Source organism: Homalodisca vitripennis, chromosome 5 (genome assembly GCF_021130785.1).
Source record: "Homalodisca vitripennis isolate AUS2020 chromosome 5, UT_GWSS_2.1, whole genome shotgun sequence".
NCBI lineage: Eukaryota > Metazoa > Arthropoda > Insecta > Hemiptera > Cicadellidae > Homalodisca > Homalodisca vitripennis.
This window is the reverse complement of record NC_060211.1, coordinates 930,100-948,246: the sequence shown is the minus strand read 5'-3', so window position 1 is coordinate 948,246 and position 18,147 is coordinate 930,100. Positions and strand designations below refer to the sequence as shown.

General features: G+C 33.2%; 1 protein-coding gene across 4 annotated transcripts in view; it reads left to right on the top strand.

Moving 5' to 3' along the window:
* LOC124361714 (centrobin-like) overlaps nt 1-18,147 on the top strand; it is a 127,882-nt gene that overhangs the window by 42,019 nt on the left and 67,716 nt on the right. Inside the window, exons 1-3 of one of the 4 annotated variants that reach the window (XM_046815637.1) lie at nt 2,253-4,288; nt 7,416-7,527; nt 13,336-13,569. In XM_046815637.1, coding sequence (XP_046671593.1) covers nt 2,676-4,288; nt 7,416-7,527; nt 13,336-13,569 — 1,959 coding nt within the window. In that variant the 5' untranslated portion in view covers nt 2,253-2,675. Of the gene's footprint in view, nt 1-2,252; nt 4,289-7,415; nt 7,528-13,335; nt 13,582-18,147 lie in introns of those variants that run through there. The other 3 variants (XM_046815635.1, XM_046815636.1, XM_046815638.1) reach the window with 3 other exon arrangements.

The following is an 18,147-nucleotide window of genomic DNA, read 5'->3' as shown; positions in this document are numbered from 1 at the left end:
AATAGTTTATATTTATGGCCATTTTAGTGTAATTTGTTAGATAGCAATATTGTCTTTTAAACTTAATATTTGATAAAAATGTACAGCTAAAAGTATATTAACAATGACAATACTAGTTTGTTTCTTTATAAACTAAAAATATTGTTAACATCTTAGAACATTTAGAGCTGGAATTAGTATATTAGTTCAAAAGCACAGACCAGCGAACTTTTCGAATCGAGCGAATTGCTGTTTTGATCTCTTGACGTCGATCAAGTTCTTAATCCATGTTGCCCATGAAGTATATTTGTAAAATAGTATGCTGTGCATCTTCAGGAGGTTGCAATGATCCAATTCGATGTTGAGTCTGTCCTTGTATCTATAACATCAAAAGCAAAGTTAGCATTACTTGTTTAAAACACTTTTGATTTAGAATTTTATATTATAATTTTGTGTTTACTGGAAGATATTTCTAGTGCGAATAAGTATAGTATGTCATTTTTCTATAAGTACCTTGAATTTTGAATATTTATGAATATGTAAGTTCCTCAATATGTGTTCCAAATGAAGTCATTTGGAAACAACTATTGTATGTATGAGTATTCGCTACAAATGTCATTATCCTGATGTTTCGCCACGAAGCAATGGCTCAGGTGGTTGAGTACGAATTGGCAGTTTCACTTTGCCACCATGGTAGCACAATCTTGGCGTTTCTCGAGAATACTGCAATGAGTCCCAATGCTCTTAAACAACGCCCATTGCGAACTGAAGCAAGCTATAAGTAGTCGATGTTGCAATCGTATCGAAATGCGCTCAAGGAAAAGCACTACTTGAATAAGGACTTCTTGCACGCAGAAAATTATCTAGATGTTAATCTTTGAGGTTTGCTGGTCGATTTCGCATTGATAATCAAGTCATTTAACAGGATGCCTCTCTTTGCTCTTATAAAATTAAGAACCACGAAGTCTGGCCTTACTAACGTGGCACTCTTCTCGTGCAACTTCTTGTTCTTCTTCAGTGGTTTCATTTTCATGTTTCGAATATTAACTGCATTACGGCTTTGTAGGAAAAAGATTATATCTTCTCGGTCGTGGTATTGTTAATAAGAATAATCCTTGCACACAACAAACACATTACCTGTAGACTTAGCGTTAATTCTAAACAAATCACAGACAACCTTACGTGAACTGTAACTTGCAATTTTGTTATAACACATCACTATTAACTATCACAAATATTTGATTATTTTTATTGATAAAATATCATATTATTAATACTTATTGCCCTATTCCCAACGAAAACAAATCAAAAAACACAAAAATCATAAAAATCGGTCCATTTGTTCTTGAGTTATAAATGGTGTAACTAACACGACATTCTTTTATATAGTATATACAAATCAACATACAAGTTAATGTTTTTGCGCTTATTTCGCCATTAATTACCATTCCAAAAAATCTCATTTATTTTATTAATCGTCATATCAGGGAATAAAAAACTTCCATTATTATTCCAAACGATAACACATAGAGACGCTCATGGGTTGTTAGAAGCCAAACTTTCCACAAAGTACGCCTTTTGCTTTAGTCCATTGAATTCATTGCTAGTGCACTCGTATGTTGGTAAATTTTAACATCTCTTGGTTTCAGGGTATTTATTTCGTGCTTTATTTTTAAATTTAGTTAGTTTTACAATTTTGATGTTTCCTCAATGTGCGTTTTGTCACTCTCTTGCAGACGACTGGAGCATGTTCGTCAAATCATTATATATATATATATATATATATATATATATATATATATATATATATATATATATATATATATATATATTAAGTAGTAAATCTGTTTATGTCATCAACATCCTGCATGTGTCTGACACTGCTTCACTGTATTGTTTTATTTGAAATATCATTTTGATCAAAACTGGGGAAATTTCATTAAAATCAATTTAGGACCAATCTTCATTTTTCTAATGTTTATGATACAATACACTAGTTTGTGGTACGTTATCTTTACACTTCTGTAAGGTCAAGATGATCTATTTGGTTACGGAATTGAATGTTTAGATATGCACGCTTTTCAAACAGTGTTTTCATGCCTATTGCTAATACCGTTAATCATCTTATATTTTGTTATGAGTTTATTCCAAATTAATACATTTTGTAGAATAAACTAACATATTAGCAGTACATTTCTCCCTTTCCTCTTTGCATTCTGATTATTTTAGCTTTTGTTAGCCGTGAGATAAATATACAACATTTTTTGGTTTTTATGGTTGTTTAATTTGTTTGTGTTGTGAGAGGTTGATACATAATTAATAAATAATTTAAATTTGAGTGTGTGGGTTTAAATAATCCATTATTAGAATTGGATCTCTTACAGTGGGTTGATAATAGGATTTAATTATTTTAAATTGAATAGCTTTTAGTGCATAATAAAACCAATATTCTGTTTGGCTTTAAGGTTATATCTATTTCAATGAACATAAGTTTATGCACAAAACATAACATCATCCTACACTGTATTGCAAGTTTTCAGTGAATTCCTTCAAGAAATTGAACAGTTTCATAAAATAATAAAGTATTCATGTCTAGGTTATTGCTTGAGTCAGTTCTTAAACATTTTTCTCAATCGAACCTGCATCAAATTGAGTTTTTAGATGTATTCAAATTTCTATATTTTGATATGTAAGTAATGAGTGATACAGATGACACAGATTTATTGTTGCTTATACCTCCTGAATTTTACTTAGTTCAGTCTCCAGATCTAAGCCAAGTTGAATCTGACTGTGATATAGATTTTAGATTAGAGCCTAACGAAATAAAAGATTCAATTGTGAGCGACTTGATTACTCAAGTAAATGATTTAGAATCTAGGATATGTATGATTGAAGGTATTGATAGATCTGTAACACTTTGTTCAACCTGCAACGAAGATTCTTTTGCAAACCACTCTGTTAATTCATTAACTGAGTCTGATATTCTGAGGAGTCATATTAAAAGTAAATCTGCATTATCAGAAGACAAACTAATGCTTAGTTTTGTTGATCAGAGCATTATAAGTGATACTGAACCTTCTTTACAAGAACACTTTCCTAAATCACAAAGGGAATTATCATATGAAAAAATCAAAAGCGAACACACACAACCTTTAATTGTTTACAATACTACCATACAAAATACTGGTGGATTAAGTAATACTGAGGAACAAGAAAACTTAGAAGTAGTTGAAGAATGTAACAAACCGGAAGTGAAATTATGTAAAACAAGCCAAGAAGAACTATTGTGTGAGGTGGATTCTTTTCTTGGAGTCAAAAAGAAACATAAGTTAACTGATCTTAATATTGATAAAGCTTTTGGTACTAAAGAAATAGAAGAAAGGCATCAGGATAAAGAAAATGGTCCAATAGAAACTGAAGAGTTATATAATTCTAAACAAAAGTGTTTAACTGCACTAGATTGTCAGCAGCCAGAGCAATCACTTGCTTTACCAGAAGTTTATGATTTACTCAAAGAAATGGAAGAAACTCAATATGAAATGGAAAAGAAGTTAAAATTACGTAATTTTCAATCTAGTATTGAGACTCAAGATGAAGTGGAGAGCAATGAACTTAGAAATAGAGTTATTAATAGCGGTAAAATGCATACTCTAAAATCATTAGAACTGGAAGACTTGTATGCAAGAACCTCAAAATCATTATTTAATAATCAAATTGAAAAATCTGCCGAGACAAATAAGAACATTCAAGGGATCAAGTATCAAGCGACAGATAATCCTCATAGACCAATTGCAAACACTAGTACCCAAGTCAGTTATATATACAAACCATCTTCTTCAACTCTAAATGATGAAAGACGATCTTATGGTAAGGATTCAAAATTTAAATCTATATCTCCAAGTAGAACCTCAGGCAACTACAACCCAATAGATGTTGCTAGAGCAAATCTTCCTAAAAATGAAAATAAAAATATTGTTTCTTTGGAAGCAAATAAACGTTCACCCAGAAAATTTCCTGGATTTAGAAGACAATTAAATTTTGAAAGACCAGATGTTCCCCTTAGATCATCTAAATCCAGATCATCTTTAAGCATGGAGCAAAGCAAACTAAATCCAAATGATATTCAAGAAGATGATAGAGTAGATTTAATCCAAAAAACAAATAGAACAAGTGGCAGTAGTCAAAGACTTGAAGAGCAGTTCAAAGCATTCGCTTTACAGCGATCTACAGCTGACAATATCAATCCAAGTATTAATTTTGATATGGAAAACAAACATACTTCTAATGAGGTTCCTCCAAAAAAAATAAGGTAAGTGTGATTGGATTAGCCTATAACTGATTCCAAGTAATGTTAATGGTTATTGATAAATATAAAATATATTCATTTGCAAGTTAAAAACAGATAACATGTTAGAATGTCTTAATTTATTTTTATAGGCTTGCTTTCTAAAATTAATTTTTTTTAATATTGAACTTCACATATACGTCCAAACAGATGGAAGTCTGATGGGGCGAGGTTGGGACTTCCTCTTTAGAATCTCAGATTGACATGTTAATTTTGGACAATAGATCGAACTAATAAGTGTAAAAATAAACAAGAGTGTTGAAACTGTCTATAAAAGTATTCATAACAAGCTGCAGTACAAAGAATTGTGCGAGATGGGTGTTCAGACAACTCACGGACGCTCAGAAAGAAATCGGGCTTGAAATCAGTCAACAGTTGAAAAATTCATATTCAACTGAAGGGTCATTCCATGTCAAATCAACCAATGGTCTGGACCTTGACCTCTCAGATTTTTATAATTTGTTGCATAGAAGTTGTACTGACCAAGACTAGTTAAAATGGAAAATTTTAAAATTTTCCGCCTTTTAGTTTTTGAGTGACTAGCTATTAAAAATTCACAAAAAGGCAGTTTTTGGCCATGTCTTAATATTTTCTAAGTAATGTAGCTTAAATAATATTGAAGCTAAAGTACTCGAATTTTTGCATTAATTTATATTTGAAATGCTCTTTAATTTGATATATCACATGACTGTTTCATACATTATGAAATTTAACAATGTTTGAAAAACCCCAAATACGTCCCCTCTGATTTTTTTGTAAAAAAAATTATTTACACTAAATGACTACATACATACAAAATTTCAGAATGGAACTTAAAAAAAATGTTTTATTGCTGGAGTATACAGTTGTTTGGTGTGAGCTGCCATTGCTATGTACACTACGTAAGATACTGTGTTCCACCATCAGTTAGGTTTGAAATAATAAAGTGGGGCCACTTTGAAACTATTGTACCCACTTATAAACGTTCGATCGATTTAAACATTTGTCTCCATACACTTTTAACATTCACATGTGGATTTTACAACCTTTCTCACTTCCTACTACTATTTAATATAAATAAAGAAAAATAAAGATAATTGCAAAATATATAATAGTTTTAAATATAAAAATATTTTCATTATTTGTAAAAATGTTTGCTGGTTTATTATTCCTTATGAACTGTGGTAAATTTCAATCATTAAAAACATAACAATTGAGATCAATCATGATTTGAAGATGACATCATTTAAATGAAGTCCATCCTCACCATATATTTTTCAAGAGTTTGATCATTAAAGCTATTTTCACTTTTTGCAGCATCTCATGTAGTATTTAAGCAACCTCAAAGCTGATAGCCTGTACTTTGTTCCAAGTTTTGTTGTGTAAGAGATTTATTGAGTATTGCATGCTCTTTATTTCAGCTACTCAAAGAGTAGTCTTAAAAAATAGTTAAAAACAGATCAGGTAGATATGTGGGCGATGTATCACCAATTGTCAGAGACGAATTGCGGTCAAGAAACTTTCTCTCTTTAAGTTATTAAAGGTCATATTTACTGCTCGGGCAGGTGGTTCATTTTATTGGAACAAATGCTCACATTGTGTAACAGTACAATAAAAACATCACTTTTAAAGTACGCTATATCAAAACAACAAAGCACGGTGTACACAGAACCAATGTCCATAACTACTAAAATGGCATCGAATATAAACTTATTCTAGAAGATGATAGATTTGACTGTATATAAAAAACAACTATAGAACAAATTGCATGAGTCAAAGAATTGCCTGTAAAACAGCTGATTGCACTTAAAAGGTGGTCGGATCAACTGAAAAATGGTTAGTTGATGCATCTAGGGTTGAAATTAATTTGTATGTTTTTGCTATTTATTTTATTGTATTTAACTCTTGAGAGGTCACGTACTATCCACATACGTAGCAGGTCCCCTATGTAGCTGCTATCTAACATTGTATTTTTGTATGTTACCTTTGTTTTTATGCTTCTAAATGGTATTTTACACTTATTCAATCTATTTTAGTGTAAAGAAATAATAACAGTATTTTATCAAATTTTTTAGAATAATGCATTTGTAAATTTATAAATATATTTGGTATGTAAGTAACACATTTTAGTTTATTTAAGTACAAAAGACAATAAATAAATTTCTTTACCAAACAAACATAGTTTATTAAAGATTATAAATTAAATATCAAATATTTGAAAATACATAACAAAGACAAATGCAGAATAAATTGTTATCATTTTTCTTCTGTTACACAATTATGGCACTAGTACCTGGTTTTCGCAATATTTTCCTTGTAAGTACACCTTAACTACTTAGTAGTAAATGACCAAAATACTGAGAAAATACTGTTTACTTTAAATAGGAATTGTGAAGTTAGTAAACCTGTAAAACTATTAAGGGTATACCTCGACAGGAAATTAAGTTGGGAACATCACATAGATCAGAACTTATTGTGAAAGTTTTTTTAGTTTTGTACAATCTTTAATTTGATGAGGTGGAAACCCCTTCATAGCATTTAAAAATTCTGGGTAAAAGCATTTTTTTTAATTTTTAAAGTAGTAATTTTTACAGTGGCACAATATTTTTGTAAAATCCAGCCGTTCATGGTATCATTTGAAAGCTTATGTCATGAAGTAATGAAAATAATTTATTTTGATTTGGGTTAATATCACAGGAGTGGAAATAAAAAGCAAAATCATGTTTTTTTATACATTTAAGGCGTCTATTTTTAAACGAATAAAGATAATAACATTTTTTTCTTTACTAAAATGTATAGGTCAGAAAGATCCTTAAATGGTGTACAACATGATGTATGTTAACAGTGAATGTTTTGTGATTTGAACATAAGACCCTTTGTTTTGGGGACACTCTTTTATTATTACAGAATTGAAATTATTTCAAACAAATTCTTCAGTGTCGGTTTATTAAGGTATCTGTTAAAACTAAATCCATGCAGTTAGTTGTTTTACTGTTGGACATTTGAGAACGGTGGTCTGAAAAATCCTGTGTATTCAGTCTTTATAGAACAATGGTATATAAATCTATGTCTAATATCCTTCTAAGTCTAATATTCTGTATCCATGTTGCAGCTCAAATAACCTACTAAGTCTTTCAGAACTTTGGAATAAGGAACCAACGTTTTATTCAGATGATCCAAGTAAACTTCGCCAAAAATTAGAAGAAGAAAAGTACAGGCGTCAGGTAGTCAACATATATATGATAATGTAGAAATATTTAGAATATTAGAATTAATAGATATAAATTGTAAATATTTTATGTAGTATTAGTATTCTTATATTCAAAGTAAAGTAAAATTTATGTCCAGCATCCAGCATAGTAGGTGAAAATTAATGTTATAATTTATTTATAGTGATTCATCATAACTGAAATTGGGGGAGTCAAGTGCCCCAAAAAGTTGGGTAAACTTTGTGGTAAAATGTTTGAAACAATAAACTGTATACTATGCTTATATGCAATCAATTCTTCAGTATGGAATTTAGCATGGGGTGGCTGTTTTCAAAATAACCTTGTTCCCTTAGAAGTCATTCAAAAAACTATTATAAAAGTAGCTCTGAAGCGAAATTGTACTTATCCAACCAATTTATTATTTGAAGAATTTAAAGTTTTTAACGTCTCGCAATTATATATCCGAACATTAGTTTTGTACATTTTTCAACATTGAGATTCAATTTTCATTCACAGTAACCACAGCCATTTTAAGCGTTCTTCACTTCATAACAGAATTATTGTTCCTAGACTTGTTAAAGCCTTTAACTCAACATCATCTCACTATATTGCTCATATAATTTTCTCAAAATTACCATACTTTATAAAAAATCCAAGACCTTGCACTATTAGTACGTACAAAAAATGGTTAGTAGATGCTGGGCAAGATGGGTTTCGTCAGTATTTTTCCTCATTCTACACCTAGGTATGCTGTTTTTTATGTATTAAATTTCTGTTATATTTTTGTATTACATTCAATGTTAGTCTGAGTGTTTGGTGAGTTTGTATAATCGTTTTAACTGCAGGCCAATGAGAGCGTGTGGTGCGTGCATGTGTGCGTGTGCGTGAGTGGTGTGTGTATGTGTGTTTGTGTGTAGTGTGTGCGTGAGTGGTGTGTATAATGTGTGTGCGTGGGTGTGCAGGATGTGCAGATGTGGTCCAAGTCTCTCTCTACTTATATTGGTTAATTTTTAATTAAGTCTTTCTGATTGCTCTTTTTTATGTAAGTTACAAGTTTTTATACATTACCTTTTTAAGTCTTCAAATTGTATTTCCTAAATAAGTATATTCCTTTCAAATTTTAGATTATTTATTAACTAAATTTACTCAGGTATTCCATGCTCTGACCTTGTATGGTTTATTTTAGAGGTAAAATCTTCATTTTTCATTTGTTAATGAAAATATAAATAAATCAATCAATCAATAAAAAAAAGAAAAAAAAAATATATATATATAATCTCAGCTATAACACTAAAAATATTCCAGACCAAAGATTGTAGATTACAAAGGCCAAAAATAGGTGCTTTTCGACCAAAGTATGGTTTTGATACCTACATTACGTATATATTTCCTTGGTTGGGGCAATAAGCCAAACTGAGCTGTGGTGTCGGAATTATAATTTAATCAAACCAGAAATGCTCATACACTTGCTAAACCCAAAATAAGAGCCAGTCGCAATTTGTCTGTTTCTAATACTCTTAACCATAAACACTGAAGTAACAATATGTACCTGATATGTGCCTACTTCCTTTAGAAAAATATACAGTTCATTCATAAGTGCTTTCGTTGAGAAGGCTGGAGACTTCAGTTCTGAAAATTGTGTGAGAAGCCTCAGGTAACAGTTAGTTATAAATATACCTTTTGTAAGGTGGCAATATCAATATTGATGATTTTGTTCCTGAGCAATGAAGTTTTACAAAACAAATCTTTAAAACTTAAATAAACTTTTGAAACATCCTTCTAAGTTTGTAAGTTTAAAATTTGTTAAGTGATTTTTGAATACAAAATTTATAATTTAATTCTGTTTAAAGAAAAATAATATTACATTCTATCTTTAATACTAAATATCCATGTAATACAATAATGAAAGATTAAAACTCTTTCAAATTTTCATTCATTGTGATTTTTTTTATTTTGTACATTACAAATCCAATACCATTAAGAAATGGGTTCATGTCAAAAACTGTATTGCTTCAGTGTAGTAGTCGCAGGAACTCGTATAAGGTGTACACTGGATTGTCCTGTAGATACTTTTGGAGTTCTTGAGAATTTTTCCAATCACGCCTTGGAGATTATTTGGTAGCAGATTTTTCAGTTTGCGTCCAATGTATGAAGGAGCTTTCTCAAAGAGGGCTGTCCGGTGTCGCCGGAGAATGTATCTTGCTGCACGTCTCATGTTTTAATTGTGAACGAACGTCCTGGTTTGTTTCGAAATTAAGGTTGTCAACACGAAAGATTACTTGAAGGATGTAGAGGCTGGTGACTGTTATGATGCTAAGAGTTTTGAATGCTTGCCTACAGCTTTCTTCTTGATTAAGGTCAGCTAGAACCCTTATGGCCTATTTTTTAGTAATCAATACTCTTCTGAGATTACCAGCTGATGATCCACCCCATGCCGCGATTGCATATCTCATGGGGTAGTCAACTAATGCCAATCTTAGCAGCCTCATAGGTTGCTGGCCCGATTTATTTGCCTCACCACATATAGTCTAGTGCTCATCTTTTTGCAGATATTATTAACATGTTCATTCCATGTGAGGTTTTTGTCTAGAGTGAATCCTAGGAACTAAGAACTTGTTTGTTCCGGGATGTCGGGAATAGGGTCATGTTTTGTACTAAAGTTGATTTTGATGGTTTTAGCTGGGTTCATAACAAGATCATTGGTATTGCAGTAGTCTAGGGCCTTAATGAGGGATGTGATGTGACTGCAATGTCATTTATGGTGTTTGCCATATTGCTGTTCAGGAGTAGTATAGTATCTTTAGCATACATGATACAAGTGTTTAATAGTCAGGGAGGTCAGTCATTTGATAGAAGGATAAAGAGTATCAGGCCAAGGACGGACCCCTGAGGGACACCTCGTGTCATGGGTTTAGAGTGAGACCGGTATGTGGTGGTGCACTTGTCAACTGTACGTTGTACCTGCACTACTTGATGTTGTCCTTCGAGGTAGCTCATAAACTAGTTGTTTGTTCCTTTTCTGACTCCCAGTTGTTTTAGCTTTTTTGAGATTAGGTTGTGTCTCAGGCAGTCAAAAGCTTTACTATAATCCAGGAAGAGGCCAACAATGTACTGTTCCTTGCCGATTTCAAATCAAATCAAAATCTTTATTGTCTTTAGGCAATATAGCAATCGACTTGGTCATAATTTTGTGTTACAAATCATAACTTGTCATAGGTATTGTTTACATTGCTTAGGTTGGACTAGACTAGTGTAAATTGATAATATACAACATAAATGTATTTTAATATTATTTTACTGTAAGAAATCTTTAAATTAAAACAACATTTATAAATATCAAATAAAACCTTAAACTAAGTCAATAAACTAAAATAAATAATCAATAAATAAAATATATAATTCTTACATATTTAACAGACTTACAATACATTTATTTCTGAATTTGGCATGTTTAAAAATTCATTGATACTATAGAAGGGATGAGCAGCCAGCCATCTATGTACCTTACATTTAAAGAGACTAAAAATAAATCTTTGGTTGAGAGTGGTAACTCATTGTATAGTCTAATATACATTATAGTATGGCAAGATCTAATGTTTTCCAATCTTGTAAAGTGTATAATATACAGTTACCTTGAAGATTTTTCATGAATTTCATTCCTTACATTACATGATAAAATATCTTGATGAATATATAACAATAAATAAAATATATTGAGATTAAAAACAGTTAAAATACCTAAATTAATAAAAAGTGGTTTACAATTAGCCAGGTAGTGAGACTTGATAATTATTCGAACAGCTTTCTTCTATATCAAAAGGATATCTTTAAGGTTGCTGGAATTGCCCCAGAAAATCAAACCATAGCTAATTACTGACTGAAATAGACCATAGTAAACAGTAACAATATAATGTTTATTAACAAAACTCAGAAGACGTCTTAAGAGATAAATCATACAAGATAGTCTATTGGATAGTTGTTCAATGTGTTTTGCCCATGACAGCTTACAATCAATGTACATACCAAAACTTAACACAATTTTCAAACTCAATATCATCTGTAACAGGCCTAAGACTAAACAGAACTGATATAGTTTTTCATTATTAAAAAGTAATTTATTAACTGAAAACCAATTTGAAGATAGTTCTAATGTATTACTGACTTGTAATTGTAAATAAATGAAGTTTTTATCTATAGAAAGAAAATTGGTGTCACCAGCATACATACAAGTTTTAGACTGTTGAATATTAATAGGTAAATCATTTATTGCTATTAAGAACAAAAGTGGGCCCTATATAGACCCCTGTGGAACACCACATCTAAGTTCCCTAGCTGAAGACCACCGACCATCAAGATAAAGAGTTTGACTCCTCTTAGACAGATAAGATCTAAAAAATTGTTTTGCAGATCCACTGATGCCATACTGTTCCATCTTTTCAAGCAACAAGCTATGATCAACACAGTCAAAAGCACGGCTTAGGTCAATAAAAATGCTTGTGACTTGGAAAGTTAACTGCATTGAACTCCTTGAATCATTAGATTTTTCGAGGGGAAATGTCTGATCTTTCTATTTCTTCAGATGTGCATGGCTTCGTTGTTCCTGCTATCAGTTACATTTTTTCAGCTAAAAATTATATATATACTAGCTGTTTCCCGCGGCTTAGCACGCTTTACGTAAGCCTTGACCATGTATTTGCACTTCTGGTTCAAGTGCATTATATTTCTAACACCGATGTAGAGTTTGTCTTGTTGTCACGATCAAGAAAATCCGTGTATGCTTATTATATAGCCATTATACACGTACATGTATTTTATTATAAAGCAGTCTAATAGTCAAGCTTTAAGTTCAACCATATATTTATCATAAAGACAAACATATATTCTAACTTAGTGCCTTCAAATAGTCTTTGGCAAATTAATATATGTAACTGTCTTGTAATTGCAGTTTATAATGTGCAGGCGCTTTGAAAACTTTTATATTTTGCAGTGCCACCTCTTGGTGAGTTTTATAAATTAATGAGTACAGCATATAAACCTTCTCCATCGAAAAGTACATATACATTCAAATTTTCATAATGATCGGTCAAATAGTGTACGATTCCATAAAGGACAAACACACAAACATTCATTTTTATATATATAGATATATTCATTTTTGAAAATATTCAGATTTGTTTGAGAAATTATTTGAAAAGTATTATGAAACAGATCTAACTTTCAAACTTAAGGATAATTTATTTTAATCTCCTAACTACTAAAGTACGTCTTCAATTTAATTAATGAAATTATTAACCTTAATTCTTAGGCTTGCATTGCTGTTATCATGAGTATAGTGTCAAATGTTCATAAGAAATTTTGAGCAAGATGATCACATGACTGATTGTAATTAATACATTTTTAACAAAATGCGCCTGAATTAGCAGTTTTAAAATCATAATTTGCCAATAAATTGGTCCTAAAGTCATAAGGACCATTCTATTAATCCTTTATAGATTTGTTGTAAAAATTGTACATAAAAGAACTTTTATTCTTATCTGAAATAAGTCAAATGTATTTTAGACGGTTATTTTATCAAAGTTATTGGAAATAGCAATTATTACGATTAATTCACATGTAATAAAAACTGCCTTCTACTTATCGGAAACCTACACGAAAATATTTTTTGTATAAATAAAATTTGAAATCAATTTGGGTTTAATGATTAGAAAAGTTACAGAAAAGTTATGATTTTTATCAAAGACAGTTTTGCTACTATTATCCTAATCTTAACTATAGTGGAATAAAATAAGTGTAAAAATGCTTAAGCGGTATAATTATTTACAGCACTGTGAACAACAGATTCAAGTACTTCAGTTGCGAGTACTTGAGGAACAGGAGAAATTGGCAGTTGCTGTAAGAGTCGACCAGGAGAAAGACAGGGTGATAATACAGATAACTGAGTCTTGGAGAAAACTGAATGATCATTGGGGTGAACTGGAGGAGCAGCGGCACAGGTTGGCCCAGCAGCTGCAAGAGGAAAGGGAATTGGCAAAAGTCAAGAGCAATGAGTTGACAAAGGTAGTAGACATGGTCAGTTTAACTTATAATTCGACTTGAGGTAGCAGTGAAATTGAATGTTAATTCGTGAGATATGGTTGCCAAGAAAATCAATTTGTGAGTGTAGAGAGATCCACAAAATCTCTTTAAATAGTTGTTTTATTAGTTTATCAGCACTTATTATTTTAGTTTGAATACCAATTAATTATATTTGTTAGGGAACATAGACCGGAGAATACTTTCTCGAATTACTTTAAAGATTGTTTATTAATAAACTTCAAATTAAAAGTAATATTTAAATAAGTTAACTTCGTATTAGTGAAATATTTAGATTTAATCACTATATGCTTAAACAACCATTTGTCTTGTAAAAGTTTTCTCAAGAAAACATTTTCTTGTTTCAAATAAAAAAATAAATTTAAGTTTACTTCTGGATTCAAAATTAAAATCAAAGTAAAAATGTAACTTTCTTACAAAATTCCAATAAAATAAAATATATAATTTAATTAAAAATAAAATGTACTTTTCTTTATTATAAATGAAGCTGCAAAAAACTGATGTAAAATCTCACTGAAAAATCCTTCGTACTACGTGTGTCACTTCCTGTTACTGTTGGTACAGATTCTAAGTTAAAACTGTAATTTATCTATATTTCATCCAAAAATATTTACTAAAAACATGATATCGTGATGTATTAAATTTATTCTGACTGTTGTATGTTAAATTTCTATTGCAAGTAACCTTTGACTAATATTAAAATTTAAAACTACTTGAAAAATTCTTGTAACAACTTGTAGTCTCTTGCAAACTTGCATTAATTATTTTTGATCTTCCAATCTTCTTAATTCCCTTTGTATAAAAATAATACAATAATCCGTGTAAAATAGAGCTAACATTAGTTGACAACAAATTTCCCATATGAAAATCGTAATTTGACTATAAATTTCTACTTATGCAAAATCCCACACAGATGTATAGAACAACCAGGAAAATCACCAATTAACACCATTGAACACCTAAAATACACACACTGAGACACTGAGATGTGTGTGTCCCACACAGATGTGTAGATCAACCAGGAGAATCACCAATTAACACCATTGAACACTTACAATACACACACTGAGACACTGAGATGTGCGTGTCCCACACAGATGTGTAGAACAACCAGGAGAATCACCAATTAACACCATTGAACACCTAAAATACACACACTGAGACACTGAGATGTGCGTGTCCCACACAGATGTGTAGAACAACCAGGAGAATCACCAATTAACGCCAATGAACACCTAAAATACACACACTGAGACACTGAGATGTGCGTGTCCCACACAGATGTGTAGAACAACCAGGAAAATCACCAATTAACACCATTGAACACCTAAAAGACACACACTGAGACACTGAGATGTGCGTGTCCCATACAGATGTGTAGAACAACAAGGAGAATCACCAATTAACACCATTGAACACCTAAAATACACACACTGAGACACTGAGATGTGCGTGTCCCACACAGATGTGTAGAACAACCAGGAAAATCACCAATTAACACCATTGAACACCTAAAAGACACAAACTGAGACACTGAGATGTGCGTGTCCCATACAGATGTGTAGAACAACCAGGAGAATCACCAATTAACACCATTGAACACCTAAAATACACACACTGAGACACTGAGATGTGCGTGTCCCACACAGATGTGTAGAACAACCAGGAGAATCACAAATGAACACCATTGAACACCTAAAATACACACACTGAGACACTGAGATGTGCGTGTCCCACACATACGTGTTGAACAACCAGGAGAATCACCAATTAACACCATTGAACACCTAAAATACACACACTGAGACACTGAGATGTGCGTGTCCCACACAGATGTGTAGAACAACCAGGAGAATCACCAATTAACACCAATGAACACCTAAAATACACACACTGAGATGTGCGTGTCCCACACAGATGTGTAGAACAACCAGGAAAATCACCAATTAACACCATTGAACACCTAAAAGACACAAACTGAGACACTGAGATGTGCGTGTCCCATACAGATGTGTAGAACAACCAGGAGAATCACCAATTAACACCATTGAACACCTAAAATACACACACTGAGACACTGAGATGTGGGTGTCCCACACAGATGTGTAGAACAACCAGGAAAATCACCAATTAACACCATTGAACACCTAAAAGACACAAACTGAGACACTGAGATGTGCGTGTCCCATACAGATGTGTAGAACAACCAGGAGAATCACCAATTAACACCATTGAACACCTAAAATACACACACTGAGACACTGAGATGTGCGTGTCCCACACAGATGTGTAGAACAACCAGGAGAATCACCAATGAACACCATTGAACACCTAAAATACACACACTGAGACACTGAGATGTGCGTGTCCCACACATACGTGTTGAACAACCAGGAGAATCACCAATTAACACCATTGAACACCTAAAATACACACATTGAGACACTGAGATGTGCGTGTCCCACACAGATGTGTAGAGCAACCAGGAGAATCACCAATTAACACCATTGAACACCTAAAATACACACACTGAGACACTGAGATGTGCGTGTCCCACACAGATGTGTAGAACAACCAGAAGAATCACCAATTAACACCATTGAACACCTAAAATACACACACTGAGACACTGAGATGTGCGTGTCCCACACAGATGTGTAGAACAACCAGGAAAATCACCAATTAACACCATTGAACACCTAAAATACACACACTGAGACACTGAGATGTGCGTGTCCCACACAGATGTGTAGAACTACCAGGAGAATCACCAATTAATACCAATGAACACCTAAAATACACACACTGAGACACTGAGATGTGCGTGTCCCACACAGATGTGTAGAACAACCAGGAGAATCACCAATTAACACCATTGAACACCTAAAATACACACACTGAGACACTGAGATGTGCGTGTCCCACACAGATGTGTAGAACAACCAGGAGAATCACCAATTAAACACCATTGAACACCTAAAATACACACACTGAGACACTGAGATGTGCGTGTCCCACACAGATGTGTAGAACAACCAGGAGAATCACCAATTAACACCATTGAACACCTAAAATACACACACTGAGACACTGAGATGTGCGTGTCCCACACAGATGTGTAGAACAACCAGGAGAATCACCAATTAACACCATTGAACACCTAAAATACACACACTGAGACACTGAGATGTGCGTGTCCCACACAGATGTGTAGAACAACCAGGAGAATCACCAATTAACACCATTGAACACCTAAAATACACACACTGAGACACTGAGATGTGCGTGTCCCACACAGATGTGTAGAACAACCAGGAGAATCACCAATTAACACCATTGAACACCTAAAATACACACACTGAGACACTGAGATGTGCGTGTCCCACACAGATGTGTAGAACAACCAGGAGAATCACCAATTAACACCATTGAACACCTAAAATACACACACTGAGACACTGAGATGTGCGTGTCCCACACAGATGTGTAGAACAACCAGGAGAATCACCAATTAACACCATTGAACACCTAAAATACACACACTGAGACACTGAGATGTGCGTGTCCCACACAGATGTGTAGAACAACCAGGAGAATCACCAATTAACACCATTGAACACCTAAAATACACACACTGAGACACTGAGATGTGCGTGTCCCACACAGATGTGTAGAACAACCAGGAGAATCACCAATTAACACCATTGAACACCTAAAATACACACACTGAGACACTGAGATGTGCGTGTCCCACACAGATGTGTAGAACAACCAGGAGAATCACCAATTAACACCATTGAACACCTAAAATACACACACTGAGACACTGAGATGTGCGTGTCCCACACAGATGTGTAGAACAACCAGGAGAATCACCAATTAACACCATTGAACACCTAAAATACACACACTGAGACACTGAGATGTGCGTGTCCCACACAGATGTGTAGAACAACCAGGAGAATCACCAATTAACACCATTGAACACCTAAAATACACACACTGAGACACTGAGATGTGCGTGTCCCACACAGATGTGTAGAACAACCAGGAGAATCACCAATTAACACCATTGAACACCTAAAATACACACACTGAGACACTGAGATGTGCGTGTCCCACACAGATGTGTAGAACAACCAGGAGAATCACCAATTAACACCATTGAACACCTAAAATACACACACTGAGACACTGAGATGTGCGTGTCCCACACAGATGTGTAGAACAACCAGGAAAATCACCAATTAACACCATTGAACACCTAAAATACACACACTGAGACACTGAGATGTGCGTGTCCCACACAGATGTGTAGAACAACCAGGAGAATCACCAATTAACACCATTGAACACCTAAAATACACACACTGAGACACTGAGATGTGCGTGTCCCACACAGATGTGTAGAACAACCAGGAGAATCACCAATTAACACCATTGAACACCTAAAATACACACACTGAGACACTGAGATGTGCGTGTCCCACACAGATGTGTAGAACAACCAGGAGAATCACCAATTAACACCATTGAACACCT